The sequence below is a fragment of the Pimephales promelas genome, chromosome 17 (assembly GCF_988280905.1).
Source record: "Pimephales promelas chromosome 17, fPimPro1.hap1.1, whole genome shotgun sequence".
Lineage (NCBI taxonomy): Eukaryota > Metazoa > Chordata > Actinopteri > Cypriniformes > Leuciscidae > Pimephales > Pimephales promelas.
The window spans coordinates 4,938,682-4,954,969 of NC_142785.1; the positions used below are offsets into that span (position 1 = coordinate 4,938,682).

General features: G+C 39.8%; 1 protein-coding gene across 1 annotated transcript; it reads left to right on the forward strand.

Moving 5' to 3' along the window:
* Positions 1-539: 539 nt before the first annotated feature.
* LOC120469920 (uncharacterized) lies at positions 540-15,401 on the forward strand. The gene is made up of 11 exons (XM_039659219.2): positions 540-772; positions 4,314-4,408; positions 6,707-6,755; positions 6,879-6,988; positions 7,102-7,153; positions 7,264-7,333; positions 7,462-8,178; positions 8,653-8,746; positions 9,000-9,087; positions 9,179-9,373; positions 13,997-15,401. The coding sequence occupies exons 2-11, from the start codon at positions 4,329-4,331 to the stop codon at positions 14,324-14,326; spliced, it is 1,785 nt and encodes a 594-aa protein (XP_039515153.2). The 5' UTR covers positions 540-772; positions 4,314-4,328; the 3' UTR covers positions 14,327-15,401.
* The last annotated feature ends 887 nt before the right edge of the window (positions 15,402-16,288 follow it).

Below are 16,288 nucleotides of genomic sequence, written 5' to 3' on the forward strand. Positions count from 1 at the left end.
ACTGTTCATAGCATGTACATAGCTTGTAAAATATTTACATTCTTGCTAAAGCTCTCCTGGATGGATGCAATTGCATTTCGTTGCTTGTAGCCTATAGGCAAAGAATAATAATATATCATTCTAATAATAAATGTCTAATATTATATAATTAATATAACAGCAAAGCTAATGATCTTCAAGGATACAAAGGAATTATCAGGTCTATACAATTTAAAACCAAACAAATAATAATAATAAAAAAAAACAACCTTTAAGATGAAGGAAAAAAAAATGTTTTATTTTAAATGTCAATTTACATTTAACAAATGTGTACAATTACACAATATACAAATATTACAAAATAAAGGAAACCCTTTATACCCCTTCCATATTTAGAAACAAAAAAGGGACACATTGGCACATTATGTACCGTACTTTCCTTTGCTGCAGTTTGACAAGACAACTTTTATTTTAATGCAAGGGCGTAGGTTTGGTTTTGAGATTGGTGGGGACATTCCCAGAAGCTGATCATAATCATACTAGCTCCTCCCCTTCCTGCTGCTGCTGCATATTTAACAGAGAGGAAGAAACGGGTTTCTTTTACATCGCATTTACGAGTCATGAATATTGAATCATGTTTAATTTGGACTTCTCTGTGCATGCTCCTTGAGGTGGACACCATAGATCTCCATTATATGACTGATAGAAAACAACGGTTTGACCTAAAAATATAAAAATTGAAATTATACTGCGGAAGCAAACTAAAGACACCTACATCGTGGATGCCCTCGAGGTAAACTGAAACATACCAACAATTAATTTCAAAGTGAACTATCCCATTAACAACTGAGACAGTCAGCGAGCAGGAAAGAAAAAAAATATGAAAAATGAATTAAACAAGACTTTAGGGATTTTTCAGAAAGAAGTCAGTGGGTAAGAATTCAGTGTTTTTACCCTTAAAGTCTGAAGATAGATCATCATCTGGCTGGCTTTCACTCTAGCCCTATTTATTTAACTAGTTTTACCAAGGCTAACGTTAGCACTTGTACTACTGGCATTTTCTAGTACAGGGGCCTGTTTCAGAAAGGAGGTTAAGTGAAAACTCTTAGTAATTTTAACCCTGAAATGAGGGAAACGCTGGGTTTTCCGTTTCAGAAAGGGGGGTATTTGATATCAAAAATATCAAACCCAAGAAAGCAGAGTAAGTCAAGCCCGTTTCTGGAAGAGAGGTAACTTATACTCAGAGTCAGTTACCATGGTAACTTACTCTGTGAACCTAACCTGGTAATACTAAAATGTAATTGTAGCTTTTTTTTGTAATACTAAAATGTAAATGTACCTAAAATGTAACCTGGTAATACTTAGATGTATTTACACAGTCTTTAAGGAATATATATATATATATATATATATATATATATATATATATATATATATATATATATATATATACAGGGGTTGGACAATGAAACTGAAACACTGGCCAATGTTGGAGGTTTCACATCTATATGCCTGGCGGCCAATCTTCAGAGTGAAGCACGGGTGGATCAGTGATGGTTTGAGCTCCAATATCATGACAATCCTGATTGTATTTGATGGACACGACACTGCCGAGGACTACCAAACCCTTCTGGAGGATCATGAGCACCTGATGCTCAAACCGTGTATCAGCATGATCATGCACCAACACACACAGCAAGACTTGTGACAGAAGTGTTTGATGAAGATGAAAGTGACGTTGAACATCTCCCATGGTCTGACAGTCACCAGATCTAAATATCATTGAGGTGTTTTGGAGGAGCGAGTCCACCAGCATCATATAGTGACCTGGACACTGTTCTGGAAGAGGAACGGCTCATAATCCCTCTGGTCACTGTGAAGGACTTCTATCTGTCAATTGGTGCTGTATTTGGATGCAAAATGAGGCCCTCACCATTCTAACAAATTATTGTGTAGTAAAACCAGGTGTTTCAGTTTTTTTGTCCAACCCCTGTATATATATATATATATATATATATATATATATATATTGTTTGCCCATGGTTTAATTGACTAAATCTGTTTTGCAGCACTTTGCCCAAAAATAAAAGGATTAAAACGTTTGCTAAACTTTTATTTAATTACCACCGTTTTTGATAATATTTCTATTAAATTGTTAAAAAAAATTGGAATAAAAACATAAAATAGAACTCAATTATTTTTCAAACATAATTAAATAAGTTATTAATGATAAAAAATAGATGTTAATCGTATTCATAATCAATTATTGAAGTTAGTTAATTAAATATGTTTTATTGAACAAATGTTTAATTTATTTAACTGTCATTTTAACTGATGATAATAATAACCGTAATTTAATAATGCAGTTTATATATTAATAATTGTTTAATACCATAAACCGAGATATTATCTGAGACGGTTCTCCTACTGTGAAACTCTCATACGTTACAACCTTTCTTTTACTGTCTATGTTTACAACCCCACATGGGGGAGCCCCCCACCCCACCCCTACTGTTAAACAAGTTACTCAGCAAATTTTACTCATGTTTTAAATTAACTACTTTTTACTTGAGTAGATTTTTAGACTGGTATTTTTACTTTTACTTAAGTAAAAATGTATCAAAGTTATAGTAGCCTACTTTAGGTTGAATAACATTCTTCCAGTTTTAACTCTCGATATTATAACAGTAAGTTACTTTAAAGTAGTTATGAATTATTAACTACAAATGACATCTTCAACTGTGTAGTTAGATTAATCTTCCAGTTTCTAGAGATAATTACTATCTCTAGAAAGTATTGGTCTACATATTACTAATTGCTAAATCCCATATAGACAACCTCAACCACTTGAACAATACAAGAAGGAGAAAAAAGTTAACAATATACAAATTAACAATATACAATTGCATGAATTATTCGTGAATTGATCAAAGTGTGTAGAGGGAGAAGGTAAATGTACCTTTTAAAAATGTATGTTAAATCCACTATTGTTTTATACTGAATTGGTCTATAGTTTATGCAGTAGCCTATTTAATGTAATTGCATCATATTTTATTTTAAATTACAGAAGAATTAAGAGTAATCCCTTTAATTAAATTACAATATTTAGATTACTTGGTAATTAATTACACCCAACACCTCTTTTTGTCTGGCGCTGTTGCCATGGTGACTCATAATATCTGCGCTCCATTGATAATGGCTTTTTATAGTTGTGGCTTTTTATAGTTGTGTTTAAGGGACAGGCAGCTAGCGGATAGTGAAGACAAGGAAATGTTTGCTGAATGTGACAAAAAATATTTTGGCCTAAAAAACGTGTGACATCGCTAAGAGCACCTGTAAATAAAAAAAAAATATGATCAAAGGGGACCACCTGTCCTGTATTTGGTGAAGCTGTGAAGCTTTGTTGTCCCGCGTCATAAGCAGTGTGCAGCATTTTAATTTTGTCTGTATCATTTTATCGTCCTTTAAATTACAATTCTAATGTTGCCTTTCTTAATGAAACGTACCAACATTTAAGTGTTGCTAAAAAATAATACATGGAGCTAATGAAATTACTTTAAAATTAAAGTAAGGTATTTTTTAATAAAAAATAATATCTACATTTGAACATAGTATACTGCATATGCAAAAAAACAAACAAAAAAACATAAATAAAGAACTATAACAAGATACGTTTATGTTCACTTAAAGAAAACTTAAAAGTATAAACTACTAAACTAGTAGTTTACTGAGAGTACACTTCAGTGTGTACTTTCTTAAACTAATACATGTGTGTGTGTGTGTGTGTGTGTGTGTGTGTGTGTGTGTGTGGAGAGAGAGAGAGAGTGTATGTGTGTGTGCATAATGTTAAAGATATATTTTGACTGAAAGTAAATTGTTACTGTAATAAAAAAAAAACTCTTTGAGTGATCCCTGTATTTACATACAATCATCTGGGCTAAGCCCTGGATGTCCTTCAATGCTGGAAACAATGCTGGAATAAAATAATACATTTAATTATCTCATTATTAAAATACTTTATCCGGGTTTTATGACCTCGTTTTGAGGCAGGAAAACCCCTGAAATCTCTACAAAAAATACCTACAAAACCCCCTGCTTGTAGTGCCAGCCCAACCCAACACTTCATCACAATATTAACCTTCATCTATTGACTCATCATCCATAACAACATCAAGCTCAGCCGGGAACCTTTGAGCTGTAATTGATGATCAATTGAACATCAGACCACATTGAAAGAAATTTGCACATTCGGTTTTCATTGGCATATGTCAAATTTGTGACCCGTGTCAGTGGATAGACTTTTAAACTGTTCTATTTTGTGTTTGCTAAACAAGGTAATTGGTTTTAAAATGTCTTTGCTGGAGAAGATAGAAGGACATGGAGAAGATGGCACTGAATTTCCATTCACAGCGCCCTGTCTGTTCGGAAGGTAAGTAACACATTTTATAATTATGGCTGCATAGCTGCATAGGACCATGTTATATATATAATATATGTATTTGTATAAATTATATTATTATTATATATATGGGCAGGTGGGCAACTGTAATGCTTTTAATGTAGCTACAGTGGGGAACGAGAAAAAACAAAACAATGGATAAAAGTTGAGGGAAAATTGGATTTATAATATGGGGCGCCGTTTGTAAAGCGGTTCTCGCTGAAAATAACAGCAACATTTTGTCACGTTTAGCTTTACCCTATGTTTAAAAAACTGGTATGAATTTTTGACAGTCACTTTTTAGCACATTTACATCAATACTTGTCAACTTAGAGATATTTTAAATAGTGAAATCTAAATATTAAATGTTACACCTAAATGTTAAATCTAAATCTGAATGTTAAATCTAAATGTTGAATATTTAGTTTCGGGTGAAACAAAATATTTAGCTAATATGCTAATTGAAAATGCTGGTAACTGGAAGTGCCAAAATAAAAGCTTGAGGAGGTGTTTATAGTGTCAAATAAGGAAATAAAAAACATCTCATCCGGGGAAATGGACTCTTGGACATGGATTATCTAAAATAATAAACACGTTTGGAGAAACTGTATTTGAAGAGTAGGCTACTTTGAGGTTTTAGTGTCACTTTTATGAAAGGTGCGGGACTTATGACTTGTAGCCATAACAGCCAGCCGCAAAGGGGCTCAAAAAGGCCAGCAGAGCCTTTCCTCACACGCCCCTGACCAGGTACGGTACTGTCGCTCATGCTTGGCAAAAATGTCAAACAAATTATTATTTTAGATACTTATTATCGCGATAATCCATGTCCAAGAGTCCATATCCCCGGATGAGATTGTTCTTATTCATTATTTGACGCATACTGACCTCCTTCAAGCTTTTATTTTGGCACTTCCGGTTACCAGCATTTTCAATTAGCATATTAGCTAAATATTTAGTTTCACCTGAAACATTTAGATTTAACATTTAGATTTAGATTTTAAGTTGGCGTGAAACGAAAGTTGAGATTGAGTCGCCAGCTGAGGAAAGTGAGTCGCTCGCTCCGTGAGGAAAGTAATGCTGCGTTCCAGGCAGGTTTTTGAGCACGTAAATCACGACTTCAAACCACGACTTACGACTTTGTACCATTCCAGGTCATTCACGCCAAACTACCTAACGTTAGATGTAAACAAACCAGCATGGCGGACCTTGTTTATTTGTGGGAAACTGAGGAGGAAAAATAACGCATGAGGCAAGATAAGCTGTTATACTCTTTATTTTACTTTATTTATATATATTTATCCTTGCACTCAATGGACTGAAAACTAGTTGACGTTATATTGTCCTAAAGTGTATTCTCACGGTGTACCGCCTGCAGAAACACTGCATCAGTAGGGGCTGTCATTGGTTCGCGGGCTATGTGTCTCGCGGGAGGATCGCACTCCATTTTTTTCTTTTGCCGAAAGTGCCCATATTCTCAGGCTTGTTTCATACGTGTGCCCTGTGACAGACATGTTATGTGTGCTGTGTTTCCATAAGGCTAGTCATTATTTTAGTCTTTTTTTTCTTGTTATGAATTGTATCCTATTTCCGTTATTACAGTTAAATATGCGAAGTGATATGCAACTGTAATGCGGTCAAGACCTGCCGGGAACTACTTTAGCCGTGTGTTTCCCTGAAAATAATAATTTGCACAACTTAGAACGTTCGTCAAACAATCAGATTCAAGCATTCATCATCTCTCATTCATTTTATTATTACAGTTATGTTTTGTAAAATATTCACTTATCTAAAATTTGTTCTGTTATGTAAAAGTGGTTTATGAAAGTGGACAGTGAAAAGGTGACAAATTAAACTAAATTGTTTAAATATGCATGTTTAATGTGTAGAATTCATAAAAGGAATCTTGAGCAACAAATTAATAATGTACATGATTATATGGTGCATAATATAACTTTCGTCATGCTGTAACTGCAATTATTTGAAAAGTCAATGAACAAAAACAAAATGTTACCTGCAAAAAGGCACTAATGCAAGGAACTATTGATAGAATTATATTTTAATCTATGTAAATAATTTATGGTATCTATAACTTACACCACATTATGCATAGAAATTATATTCTAATCAAAAGGTTGAAATACTGTTGATTTTTGCCATGAATATCCATTGCTGCTGATATGGCATTGAATAAATAAATACACCACATGCATCATAGTTTAATATTTCTCATTCACCAAAAATGCAAATGGACAAAGAAGCAGTTTTAATGTGGACTCTTAACCTTTTTAGGAAGCTGGACTGTGATAATCGTAAAATAGAGCTGAATGAGAACAACGAGGTAATTATGTTGTGGTATAACACTATAATTTTGACTGCATTGTTTGTTTCCTTAAACTGGCTCTTTCTTTGCATATAAGAACACATGACATGATGTTTATTTATTGTCTCTCTCTTGTTCAAGCTCATTTTGACCAATTTAAGCTCTGTGAACCCCACACGTATTAATGGACACGTTATTAATCAATCTGAACAGTTAAAGCATGGTGATCTCATCATTGATCATTCTTTCAGGTGATTCTGATTTTTATTTTAATTATTTAAAAAAAAAAAAAAACATGAACGTTTTCTGGGATAATCCTTGTTCTGAGAATTAGTTTTGTGTGGTTTCATCTTGTCATTGTTAGGTTCGACCCACCTCCCAAGACACTGACAGCTGGACAAGACAAAACAGTTCAGGTGTGTATATTAATATTAATATATTAAAGTCTTGTGAAACATCTGATAGGTATTTTTTGTTAATTCATCATTTGTTAATTTTGTTCATTTTTGGTTCCGTCATCCTATAGGCTTTGCAAGAGCAGCAGGAAAAAAGCACACCCGTTCATCCAGAGAAGAGGAAGTCGTTGCATTCATTTGGTCAGTGATCATGACGTTTATTTTCTGTAATATTCTATAAATGTATTATTTATTTTATAATTTAAGTTAATGTTTTTGCTAATTCTGCTAGAATATAATTGTTATTGTCATGTGTGCTATACTTGCAGACACTTGTTTAAGAGATGGGTCAAATTTACCACCATCTGTGGATCAATCTGTTGAGAATGATCCTTTTTCTGAGCTCTACCAAATTAGCTCTACCAAAAAAACGGACATTGTTGCGAAATCACCATGGAAATCTGAGCTACCGATGACACCTCTTGCAAGACCTCAGGTTGATCACGAGGAAGCTCCCGCTGCAGATGTTAAATATAGCCCTGAACCGGTAACACCTCCAGAACCGGATATCGAGGTTATTTTATCCTGGTTAGATGAATGTTTTACTGGACCAGCTATCCCCCAGAGCTCATTTCCTGCAAATCAGGAAGAGAAACCTGCTGATTATATGCCGTCTGTAGGGTCCGTCACCCCCTCATTGACAGAGAAAGGTGTAACTCCTGTCTCCCAGAAGAAGAGAACACCCTTGAAAACGCCTCAGAAGTTCAGTGCTGGTGAGATTGTCCAGCAAAGTCTCTCAGAGCCTCAGCCTGAGGAGAAAACTCCTAAATCCCCAGAAGGAAGGAGACGTGCTGGATCACAGGATCAGAGCCTTGATCTCCAAATGCCTTTGGACCAGCCTCAGACTCCAGGCCCAATAGGCAAGAACACTGAAGTGAAAATGTCACCAAGAACATCCCCGAGATCAAATGCTAGCAAAAGGTTTGAAGTCCAGGATGCTCCGCATGAGATTAAGGCTACAACATCAAGTCCTAAGAATGGCAATGGTAAGAACATAGCTTCACAAACATAGCGTATTTTCAACCACACACAGTATCGTTGTTTCCGTGTTGCAAATATTAAAATGATCACAGAAGTACTGGGATAAAAGTTTACAGTTCAGATATAAACACTGATGTCTAGCGATCATAAGAGCAATTCACCTTTTGTAAAAAAAACTTCATCTATTGTATCGATTACATTGTTATGCACTAGTTGGTGACAAGTGACTGTTTATAACATGAGCTTTGTCCCAATTTGGAGGCTGCGTCCTCTGGAAAGGCATTTAAAGTGGCTCGACGAAGGCTATCCCAATTCAAAGGCTGCACCCTTCAAAGGCCGATTGCGTCACCGCAGAGTGACAAAGGCTAACCCGATTCTAATGCGACTTCAAATGCACCCTTAGTTTCTCAGGCAATGAAGGATACAACTGATGGACCATTCGCTTGCAAAACTTGTTGCAATATTTTCTTTTGTTTTAGAGCTCCAGGTGCGGACAGCTGAATTTATTAAAATGAGGGCTGAACTCGACCATTTATTTACCGGGGACAAAAACTCAGTCAGTGAGGCTTGGGGGTAAGGCCTATTTCCACTAGGCTCTCTTGTGTATTATAGTAAAAAGTCCTCATCCTATTCAAAGCCCTCAGCGATAAGACAACCAGTAGATAAGGCAATAGTCTTTCACTTTGTTGTTTTTTTGTAGTGCTGTCATGCAAGGTATGTTTACAAATGTTTTAACCAAACCTGAGGACTTTTGTAGGCATGTTTTATAATGTTAAGATTGTGCTGTACTGTTTTTCATAAGTGTTTCTCTTTTCTCTTGTTTTAGGGTTGTTCTGAGGAAAATGTGCCTGCAGGGGAAGTACACTCCCAGAAAAGCGGCACGAAAATGGGACTACTTAAAAACCCAATACGAAGTAAGCAAGTTAATTGGCCCATCTTTGCTGAAATGTATTGTGCTGTTGTTGTTTTTGTTAACGCAGGCATGGTTTATTTGCTTTGGCGTAGGATTGCATACGTAAGGGAAAGAGAGCTAAACCTTGGCAGTGGTTTCCCCTTATGGATGAGGTGTTCCATTTCGAACTTGCCTCCTCCCCTAAGCACACACCAGACTCAAGTTCAGCAGTGCATGGCGAAGATGAGGAGGAGCCACGACCGCCACCAGCCAAGAGAAAAAGAGGCCATGTCGATGAGCTGGTCGAGGTACGGAAGACACCAATTTTCAACGAGAGGAGAGGGAGAGGAGAGGTAGAGGAGAGGAGAGGTAGAGGAAAGGTAGAGGAGAGGAGAGGTAGAGGAGAGTAGAGGAGAGGAAGGTAGAGGAGAGGAGAGGAGAGGTAGAGGAGAGGTAGAGGAGAGGTAGAGGAGAGGAGAGGAGAGGTAGAGGAGAGGTAGAGGAGAGGAGAGGAAGGTAGAGGAGAGGAGAGGAGAGGAGAGGAGAGGTAGAGGAGAGGTAGAGGAGAGGTAGAGGAGAGGTAGAGGAGAGGTAGAGGAGAGGTAGAGGAGAGGAGAGGAAGGTAGAGGAGAGGAGAGGTAGAGGAGAGGAGAGGAGAGGTAGAGGAGAGGAGAGGAGAGGTAGAGGAGAGGTAGAGGAGAGGTAGAGGAGAGGAGAGGAGAGGAGAGGTAGAGGAGAGGTAGAGGAGAGGAGAGGAGAGGAGAGGAAGGTAGAGGAGAGGAAGGTAGAGGAGAGGAGAGGAGAGGAGAGGAGAGGTAGAGGAGAGGTAGAGGAGAGGAGAGGAAGGTAGAGGAGAGGAGAGGAAGGTAGAGGAGAGGAGAGGTAGAGGAGAGGAGAGGAGAGGTAGAGGAGAGGAGAGGAAGGTAGAGGAGAGGTAGAGGTAGAGGAGAGGAAGGTAGAGTAGAGGAGAGGAAGGTAGAGGAGAGGAGAGGAAGGTAGAGGAGAGGAGAGGAAGGTAGAGGAGAGGAGAGGAAGGTAGAGGAGAGGAGAGGAGAGGAAGGTAGAGGAGAGGAGAGGTAGAGGAAGGTAGAGGAGAGGTAGAGGAGAGGAGAGGTAGAGGAGAGGAGACGAAGGTAGAGGAGAGGGAGAGGAGAGGTAGAGGAGAGGTAGAGGAGAGGAGAGGTAGAGGAGAGGTAGAGGACAGGAGAGGTAGAGGAGGCGTTCTGCGCTATTCATGGTGTCTGAGATTTTCAGTGACACTGGGCAGACCTTACGTGAATACTCACGAGTTTCCTGTTTCATGTTAAAGCGCCACTAAAAATATCCTAAAATACTGGAAATGTCTCTCCTCGTCCAGGCTTCACATGAGCACCAGAGACACAAACTCCCCATCCTGATCTCTTTTATGATTTAAAGGGCGAAGATACCACCGCCTATCTCTGCGCTCTCTTTGTTGCCGCCTAAGTAAAATCAGCAATGTGCACTTCTCTTCAGTTGCCATTTTAATCTGAATATGACGTGACCCGATTCTACTACTGCTACTACTATCACCCTGAATAAAAAATCTACTACCCCCTGTTGCGTGACCGTTGTATTGCATTTTATATTTTTCTCAGAGCCCTCCACTCCGCTGGTTCCAACCAGCCCTCCCGAGCCTGAACTCTCCACTCCGCTGGTTCCGTCCAGCCCTCCCGAACCTGAACTCTCCACTCCGCTGGTTCCAACCAGCCCTCCCGAGCCTGAACTCTCCACTCCGCTGGTTCCGTCCAGCCCTCCCGAACCTGAACTCTCCACTCCGCTGGTTCCGTCCAGCCCTCCCGAACCTGAACTCTCCACTCCGCTGGTTCCAACCAGCCCTCCCGAGCCTGAACTCTCCACTCCGCTGGTTCCGTCCAGCCCTCCCGAACCTGAACTCTCCACTCTGCTGGTTCCGTCCAGCCCTCCCGAACCTGAACTCTCCACTCCGCTGGTTCCAACCAGCCCTCCCGAGCCTGAACTCTCCACTCCGCTGGTTCCAACCAGCCCTCCCGAGCCTGAACACCCCTCACCGCTGGTTCCGTCCAGCCCTCCCGAACCTGAACTCTCCACTCCGCTGGTTCCAACCAGCCCTCCCGAGCCTGAACTCTCCACTCCGCTGGTTCCGTCCAGCCCTCCCGAACCTGAACTCTCCACTCCGCTGGTTCCGTCCAGCCCTCCCGAGCCTGAACACCCCTCACCGCTGGTTCCGTCCAGCCCTCCCGAGCCTGAACTCCCCTCACCGCTGGTTCCGTCCAGCCCTCCCGAGCCTGAACTCTCCTTCCCGCTGGTTCCGTCCAGCCCTCCCGAACCTGAACTCCCCTCACCGCTGGTTCCGTCAAGCCCTCCCGAGCCTGAACTCTCCACTCCGCTGGTTCCAACCAGCCCTCCCGAGCCTGAACTCTCCACTCCGCTGGTTCCGTCCAGCCCTCCCGAACCTGAACTCTCCACTCCGCTGGTTCCGTCCAGCCCTCCCGAGCCTGAACACCCCTCACCGCTGGTTCCGTCCAGCCCTCCCGAGCCTGAACTCCCCTCACCGCTGGTTCCGTCCAGCCCTCCCGAGCCTGAACTCTCCTTCCCGCTGGTTCCGTCCAGCCCTCCCGAACCTGAACTCCCCTCACCGCTGGTTCCGTCAAGCCCTCCCGAGCCTGAACTCTTCTTATCGCTGGTTCCGTCCAGCCCCATCCAGCCAGCGCCAGAGACCGTCCAGCCAGCGCCAGAGACCATCCAGCCAGAGCCAGTGACCGTCCAGCCAGCGCCTGTGACTGTCCAGCCAGCGCCGGTGACCATCCAGCCAGCGCCGGTGACCGTCCAGCGCGAGACCGTCCAGCCAGCGCCTGTGACCGTCCAGCCAGCGCCGGTGACCGTCCAGCCATCGCCGATGACCGTCCAGCCCGAGACCGTCCAGCCCGAGACCGTCCAGTCCCCGTCTGCCCCTAATCCGGGGACTCCGCCCAAATATTTTTTTGGGGGGGCCCCAGTGTCCCAGCCACGGCCGCCCGAAGGGTCCTCACCGCCGCGGCCGCCCGAAGGGTCCTCACATCCTGCTCCGCCCTGGCCACGCCCTCATCCTGCTCCGCCCTAGCCACGCCCTCATCCTGCTCCGCCCTGGCCACGCCCTCATCCTGCTCCGCCCTGGGGGGCTTCCTTCTCCAGACCACGCCCTCCACAGCCTCCAGGGCGCCCACCCCCCCTCTGAGTGATGTCACAGTCTGTCGTCTGCACCAGTCTGTCTCGTCATCTGCACTACACTTCCCAGGATCCTCTTGTCTCCACTCCCGAACTCACTCCCTCATCAGCCACCTGTTCCTCGTCTGTTCATCATTTGATTCCCCTGTGTATTTAGTTCCCTCAGTTTCCTTCAGTCTTTGTCGATCGTTGAACTTATGTTACCGTGTTTTGAGTGTATTCCTGTCGGTTTTGTTCCATTGGATGTTGAAAGTTTAAGTAAAGCGTTTAAATTGGAGCTTTGCATCTTGAGTCTGTCTTCCTCAGCCTACACTCCACCACACCCCGTGACAATAACAGTGCACAGCTCTGAGAACAGATTTTAACATCTGATGTAAATAGACCATTTTGCTAGATGTAAACAACACTGGTCCAGAAACACTTCCTGTTTCAGTTTGTAACTGTTCTCTTTATTTCACATGTAAAGAAAACATCTCAAAGTTGTTGTTTAACTTTTTGATTCAGTTTTACATGTTCTGTTGGTTGTATTTTATCCCAGCTTTTGTGTAGTGTTAAAAAACTGAAACAGGAAGTGCTTCTGGACCAGTGTTGTTTACATCTTGCAAAATGGTCTATAGATTTAGCTAGCTATAGGGTAACTGACATCGTGTCCTTGTATGTTGCCTTGCATAAAACAAAATGATTTACAGCAGTCATGATTTTATGGATTAAATAAAACGTACACAAATCTGTATTTCGCTAAAGAAATGCACCAAATCGGCGGCGCTGAGAACTCTCCAGAGGAGGATGCAAATGCCTGCGCTCTTGCGTCACCAAATCACTGTCAAGTCACCTTTATTTATATAGCGCTTTTTACAATACAAATTGTTTCAAAGCAGCTTCACAATAGATAACAGGAAAACAATGTTGAAATAGTATTGTTAAATTCAAAATTAAATGTTAAATGTCCCCAACTAAGCAAGCCAAAAGCCAATGGCGACAAAGGCGAAGAGAGGCGAATATGGCAACAGTGGCAAGGAACCAAAACTCCATCAGGTGACAGAATGGAGAAAAAAAACCTTGGGAGAACCCAGGCTCAGTGTATGTGGCTACCGCGATATTGACGGAACCTGAATGGTGCAAAATAAGTTTAAAATGTATAAGAACTAAGTATGTTTTTCTAATGAAATAAAAAGTTTGCTTATTTGCAAATCATAGCCTATAGGTAAATGTCTGCACTTATCTTTCTTATTAGTGTTGAAGAATGACAAACTGACTAATGTGTATGACTGTTAATTAGTAGTTACTTCATATTTGTTTTCTTGAACCTTAATTAATAGATAATTAATAGTAGTTCTTCGGGAGGTATGACAGAATTCATTAGCTATTGATTAACTAACTGATACTTAACACAATCATAAAATTATATTACATACTGATTAGTTAACACATCTTCCTTAGTAGTTAACAGTAGTGACTTAAGTGTTAATAAAGAATTACCTATTAGTTCTTCATTAGTTATGCAGTAAGTAGGATACAGTATTCTAAAGTGTTACCAGAATCATTGTTATTAAATTATTAATGTCAAAGGATTGAATTATGTTTATTGTATGTATACTTACTATATATATATATATTTTACAACATCGTGTCCTTGTATGTTGCCTTCTATAATATATAATTATATATATATATATATATAATTTCTTCTTTTTTTTAAATAATATTTTCTGATTTGTCCCCCACAGATATCAGATGAGAGCACACAGTCCCCGACCCAAACCCAGGCCAACACCCCACAGCCCGGATCTCCTGACTCCCCTTATGTGCCATCACTCTTCACACCTAAAACTTCTCGCCGCACTCTCGCTTCAGAGAGAAGGGCTGAGGAAGATCAGCCATGTGTCCTGAACGGCATTAATAGCAAGCCAGATGAGGAAGAGCATTTTCTTTTAAGTTTAGCTGGGGCATTGAGACACCTTCCTCCACGCTCTCGATCCGAGGTTAAAATCAAATTTCAACAGATTTTACATGAAGCAGAATTTAACAATCAGGAAAACAGTATCATGCATACATAAACAAACACACACACACACACACACACACACACAAATCACTTTCAAATAGACAAAACAAATAATACATATGTAACAACCAATAATTTTATTTTAAGGGGCAACTATTGAAATAATTTACATTCTTAATATTGTTTTTTAATTTATTTAAACAGAGACAATGTGCAAAAAACGTTAATTAAAGATGCTTTGCACCAGATTTAGCTTAAGCTAGTTTCCATCAGTAGTCCCCGAGCAGGTGAATTACAATACAAAATATACAATATAAAATGTAATTAGTAAACTATTCATTCATTCAACCATTCCCCATTACAACCATCAGTAAATCATACCAAGATTACTACAATAAAACGTCACTAAAAGTCATATTTACATACACATAAATGATTATTCTTCCATTTCTTTTTCTTCTTCTCACCCCATATGACCGCTTGCAGGAAAGTTATGAAATTTGGCTCACTGATAGAGGAGTCTGAACTGTCACTATAGCAAATTTGGAGTCTCTAACAAAATTCCTCTTGCGCCTCCAACTTTCCAAACTTTCACTCATGTTAATGCTAATAACTTTTGAACCATAAGGGCTAGAAAACAAATTAGTTTTTCCAATGATTCCATGACTCAAGTCGATTTGATTGAAATCAATCAATCAATTCCTATGACGTAATTTTCCATCATGAATAATTTATTGGCCATTTTGAATTGTCAGAAAAACCTACTTTTTTTAACTCCTTCTAGGCCGTTGCTCTGATTTTCACGTAAATTGAATCAGATCTTCAGACCATGTCAACAAAAAGTTATGCAATTCATGTCAATTCATCAAACCGCTCTCAAATACCGTGCAAACTAATTTTAAGCTTTGAAAACAAAAGTAAGGCTGTATCTCTGCAACGCTTTATCATATTCAGACCAAAGTTGGTACATGTCATCACAAGCATGCCTTGTGCCACTCCCATGTGTGCTGGCACGTCTTATCGTCTTCTTGCTCTTGGACTCGATAATTGCTGCTTGCTGCTATATTTTATTAATAATTTTGTATTTGACATTAAAAAATGTATAATTAAAATATTAATTAAAAGCATTCATCTTTCCCAGTCATTTATTTTCCTCTTTTGATTAAGACAACTATTTTATTTTAGTAGTAATGTGTAGTTTGTTAGTGAAAGGAAATATGCTTGTTTTCTAAGGTTATGTGGCTCTTAAAATAGACTTTTTTGATAAAATTGGTGGTGGTCCTGATGTTACTGATGGCAGTGGTCCTTATGGTGGTGGGAGTAATTATTATTAGCATTGAAATGAATCATTGAATCATTCAAACCTGTGTTAATGACCCTTGTGAAGTCATTGGAAAAGTCTACCCTGAGATACTTGAAACTGGAGACCATTTCCACAGATGAAGAGGGCCCTCTCCTCCTAAAGTCCATGACCATCTCCTTCATCTTCGCCACACAAATGCAGAGGTTTTGTATTTGTGGCAGGTACGGTCAGTTGGCATTTCAGCAAATTTTCCACAGCTTCCGAACAATGATTACCGGTGAGCAGTTCGTACACGACCCTTTTTTTGTAAACACAGAATCTTCCTATGCGAGGCTATTTGTCAGTTAGTCATAATGACAAAATGCATTCCTTCAGGGTAGTATAGGTCTGGAGTTTTACAATGAAGTGTTTACCAGCATAATGTGTGCAACATAATGTCATTTCTTAGTATTTGTTTATTGTGCATTATTTTAGAGTTTATCAGAATTATTTTTAATTTCAGATATACAGTTTTTGGATTTCTTTAATTGAAATTTATTGTTATTAGGCTACTGACTCAAAGGCAAAATAAGCAGAAACTATTATCCCTCACTCAGATAAAATAAAAGAGCCTATCTTTACATACTTAGAATATATTGCTAATTACAACAGCATTAACATTTATGCATTTGTGCTTTCATCCAAAGCAACTTTGCATGCAAGGTACCATTA